We start from the raw sequence: 4685 nt of genomic DNA on the forward strand, positions 1-4685 counted from the left end.
ATATATATATATATATGTATATGTATATATATATATATATATATATATATATATATATATATATATATGCTTACAGCGATAAATCTCCTTGGCGTTTGTTCGACGAACTTGGGGTCGAGAGGGTCTCTTAAGAAGAGGAGTTTGGCAAATTTGACGTGGTTAGAGAAATGCCTTGCTACTCTGCATGCAGCGTGGATCTCACATATCTGATCACCAGCACTAATTAAATCGCAGCGCCAATCCGCGGGGAGGGAATCGAACCCGCGCGGGCTTTCGCTAGGAGAACCCAAAGGGCTGCTGCTGCTGCTGCTGCTGCTGCTGCTGCTTTCGTCGACACCACCAGATACACCACAAACGGACAAACACCTTCCTTCTCCTTCTGCTTCTTTTGCTGCTGCTGCTTCCAACTGGCTACGCAAACTTAGTGGAGATCGTGCTCCGCCAGAGACAGCTGCTGCTGCCCCTCCCCCTTCTGCTGCTGCTGCTGCTGCTGCTGCGGGTGATTGTTGTTGTTGTTGTTTTGCTGCTGGGTCTACTGCTGATGCTGCCTCTGGTTGCTCCGCTGATGCAGCAGATAAAGACGCAGCTGCTGCCGGGTCGGGTGGACTACTACAACAAGACGAAGACGAGTCCAGCCCTTTTTGCTGCTGCTCTTGCTGCTGCTGCTGCTGCTGCTGCTTGTGCTGCTGCTCCGGCAGCCCGGACGACCTCGAAGAGGCCTCTGCAGCCTCTTCTTTCCTAGGGGAGCGAGAGGGGGGCCCCTCGGAGGGTCCCCCTTGATCATCGCACTCACTAGAGGGGCCCTCAGTGCTGCACCACTTGCAGCGCTCAGCGTCAGACCCCGTGCTCCTACTGCTGACGCTGCTGCTGCTGCAGTGATCAGCGGCAAGTGCTTGTTCGCGGTGTAGAGAAGTCCGCAATCGTTTGCAGAAAGGAGGCGCAGACCTTCGTTGGGGAGAGGGGGCCCCCTCTTCGTCTTGGGGGCCCTCGGGGGTCTTCTCCGGGGGCCCCTCAGGGGGGCTCTCGGAGGGGCCCTCCGCAGTCTCCAGGGCTCCTCCCCCTTCGTCTGTCTGGGGGGCCCCCTGCAGCCGAACGGGCGAATGCCGCAGCAGGGCGTTGAGGTAGCGCTGCACAACGAAGTCGAATTCGTGGTACTGCAGCAGCAAAACACAAACAGCAGGAAGCACATTAAAAGCAGCAGCAAACAGCAACAAAGCAACAGCTGCTGCAACGTGCATGCAACCAGAAACAAAAAAAGTATAACTAGACAACACCATTAACAGCCCAGCAGCAACAGTGGCTTTCCACCATCAGCAGCAGCAGCAGCATCAGCGTGAGCAGCAGCAGCAGGAGAGTTTGTTTTACAGTCAGTGGGTATCAGTGTAGAGATATGAAGTACCTTGAGGGCAGTATAGAATTCGCAGAAAGCCTCTTCTTCCGTCATGGGGGGTATGGGCCCTACTCTTGGTGCGAAGTGCTCCGTGGAGTGTATGTAGACCTTTTCTCTTTCACAGAGTTCTTTAAGCTCCGGTAAGCAGAGACGGAGGTAGAATTCTTGCACTGTCCTCAGACCTGCATTGGTAACGATTACTATTTGCGTATGCCTTCGTCTTCGTAGCCGCCCCAAATCATCAAACAGGGCCTCTAAAGCCTGCACAAGAGCAGCCTGCTCCAGCCCCTTTCGAATGCATGCAACGGCTTGTTGTAGCCCAAAGTATAGCTGCATGCGTCGCCAACAAGCAAGCATCCACCCTGTGGGGATAAGAGTGTTGTCAAGATCCAGCAACACCAAGCAGGGGCGGCGAGGCCCCTCCTGGGGGCTCTTCAACTCGGCTGCTGCTGCACTCCCGCCGCCCACGCATACTGGCAGGGGGCCCTCACTGGGAGCCCCCGAAGCACCAGAACAAACGCCAACAGGCATAGAAACGGGGCACACAGATGCTGCAGAAGAAGCATGCACGAGCTCCTTCTCTTGCCCTATGCAAGAACGCTGCAGGCTGTCTGCGCAGCTAGCCTGGCGAGCAAGTGGGGGGGCCCCAGGGCCCCCTTCCGTACAAAGAGGAGGGGAGGTCCCCACGCTCCCTTCAGGGGCCCCCACAGGCAGATCCGGGCCGGGGCTTTCATCGTTCTGCTGTGGTAAGTGAGAAGAAGATGCAGCAGCAGAGGAAGGCCAACACGAATGCGCCTCAGACAAAGGCAAAGGGCCCCCGCTTCTCTCAGCAGAAGCACCACACGAAGGAGAGCAAGGGCCCTCGGCTGTACTTACAGAACCCTCTAAGTGGGAAGGAGGCCCCGGGGGGGCCCCGTCAGACGCCCCGTCCCACCGCCTTGCTGCACAGGGCTGAGCTGTATCCCCGTAGACTGGCCGCATCCATTGCTCAAAAGAAGAGAGGGGGCCTCCACAGGGCCCCGTGCTGCAGGGGGCGATGCAGCTGGGGCTGCCGACAGGAAAATCTGCAGTTGCCGCTGGCGCAGCAGCAGCAGTAGCAGCAGCAGGCTGGGCCTCAGAGGCCTCTTGCAAGGCTCCTAAGACCCCTAGAATTTCATAGCCTGCGCTAAAAGGGTTGGCAGCAAGAGGGGGACCCCTTGCTCCCTGGGGTTCGGGAGTTTGGGGGCTAAAACGCGAAGCTGCTGCGTGCAGAGGGAGGAGGGGCCCCTGCCTGTCATCAGCAGCAGTACCCAGGGGCCCCCCGTTGGCAGGTTGCGCCATATCTGGAGACCTGCAGGGTTTCTGAGAGTAATGCTACTGCCCCTTCAAAAGCAGTTGTTTCTATTGCAGTTTTGCTGGGGTTTGTCTTTGCCTGAGGGAGAAATCAACGCCTCAGGGGCCCCTCAGCCAGAAAACAACAAATACTGCAAAAGATGCTCGCTGTTGATGGCTAGCTGGCGTCAAAGCAATAGCAGCAAGTGAATCAGGCTGCATCCCATCCTCAGAGCGCATGCAACACGCAGCGGCCAAAGGCAACAGCAGGCAGCTGTACCTGCAGCTGCTGTGCTGCTGCTGCTGCTGAGGGAGCGGGAGCTCAACCGGAACTCGCGGAGGCTCTGCGGACGCCCTTTGTAGGAATAATCGACCACTGGGCAAGAGCTGTCAGCCCCAAGGTCATCTTCATAAACAACAACTGCAAACTCTGCAGGGAAGGAACCGCTTGCTGAAGCGGCGAGCCCAATACCGCGAAACCTGAAGCTGCGCCTTGTAGTTAGAAGCAGCAGACCTGTCGGAGAGATCGTGAGAAGAAATCTAATTTGAAACAGCGGCTCCTGAGGCGGGTCGAGAGGGCTAAGACAGGGGCCCCCAGCAAGGGGTGCTACTTACTACCACCTTCGTGTGTAGAGGAGAGGAGGGGGGGCAGGAGGCGGCGCGCTAAGCAGGAGAAATTGAGGAAATAAACAGCTTTAATCTAAAAGGAATGTGCACTTTGCAAAGGGTTTGAAAATGAGATGGTGGGGGGCGTCTGTTGCTGGCGCCGAGGGGAGGGTGGCGGTTCTGCTTGTTGGCTGGCGAAAGCGGGAACAGAGAAGGAAAGCGTAGGTGACTTAACGCTTTCTTTGGAGAAACGGAAGAAAATGAAGTAAACTTATGAATGAAAGGAAATTCCTCCATAAAATATACTCTGAACAAGAGGATCGCGAGGTGTTCAACTTCGGCCACACCGTAGCCGAGCTCGACGGTCAACACAGCCGCACACGCCCATTAAAACCCGCAGCTATTGCCTTTTTCATATCAACTCCGCATTTCTTTGCATTTTACTTCGAAATTCATTTTATTTCAACGCTTTTGATGCGCAAGTTCGCCTCACAAGATGCGTAGTCCGTGTGCCACCGCGTGCTCATCTCGGGGGTACTACTACTGCTGCACAGGAGCGGTGCCTTTACGCAAGACGGCTGAAAATACCCGCATGTTATGAAAATAAAGGAATTTATGTAGTTTTTTTGTGCAATAAAATAAGAAGAAGTTCTTGATGCTGTGTTTTTAAGCCATTATCCAGCAGTTTTGTGCACACACCACGCCACAGCCACCGCCGATCCATCTCGCCGTCTTGAGCTCAGTCAAATGACAACAGCACGAGTTCGTCTGTCCAGTAAGTACAGCAGTTTCCACAACAATGTGAAAGTAAATGTAGAATCATCAAAATAAACAAACAAAATGCCGCCTGTAAACCCAAGAATGACGCCACCGCGTTTCAGTTCTGCCACGAAGAACTGATCCACTGAAGGTGTTCGTCTCATGCTAAAAAATAAAGCATCAAATCAAATTAATTAATTAAGTTATTATTTTTTGAAGCTTGTCTCAATGAGGCGGAAGACAGACACATCTCCTTAGTACAAACAGTATGGCGGCCCATACTAAGCTGCGTTTTTTACTTTGCTGTCTTAACCGGCGGTTTGTTCTGCCTATTCCATAGACTACAGGACAGCTCGCCTCCTTAGGGGTTTGTGTTGTAATTGCTGCAGAATTAAACCACTTCATTTCAAGTTTTATATTATCACGTCTTAAACTGTTCTGCATGCAGCGGTACTAGTCACGAGCCTGACTGAGAGACGCTCAGATAAAAGAGCAATATGAATGGAAAAGAGGTGAAAATTAAGAGCAAAAGAAAGGCAGGCATCTATTTTGTCTTATGCTTATCCCATAGACATCCATTCCGTTTTTTCTCTGTTATCCCATATATATATATATATAT

The 4685-nt window shown here is 53.1% G+C and overlaps 1 protein-coding gene across 1 annotated transcript; it reads right to left on the reverse strand.

Moving 5' to 3' along the window:
- Positions 1–202: 202 nt before the first annotated feature.
- On the reverse strand, positions 203–2710 carry EAH_00061460 (hypothetical protein, conserved; the record flags this gene model as incomplete). The annotated part of the gene is made up of 2 exons (XM_013397009.1): positions 203–1154; positions 1400–2710. Coding segments are annotated over 2 exons (2263 nt in total), but the record flags the coding sequence as incomplete, so codon positions are not given.
- Between the last annotated feature and the right edge of the window lie 1975 nt (positions 2711–4685).

Source organism: Eimeria acervulina, genomic scaffold (genome assembly GCF_000499425.1).
Source record: "Eimeria acervulina Houghton genomic scaffold, Eah_scaff1597, whole genome shotgun sequence".
Classification (NCBI taxonomy): Eukaryota; Apicomplexa; class Conoidasida; order Eucoccidiorida; family Eimeriidae; genus Eimeria; species Eimeria acervulina.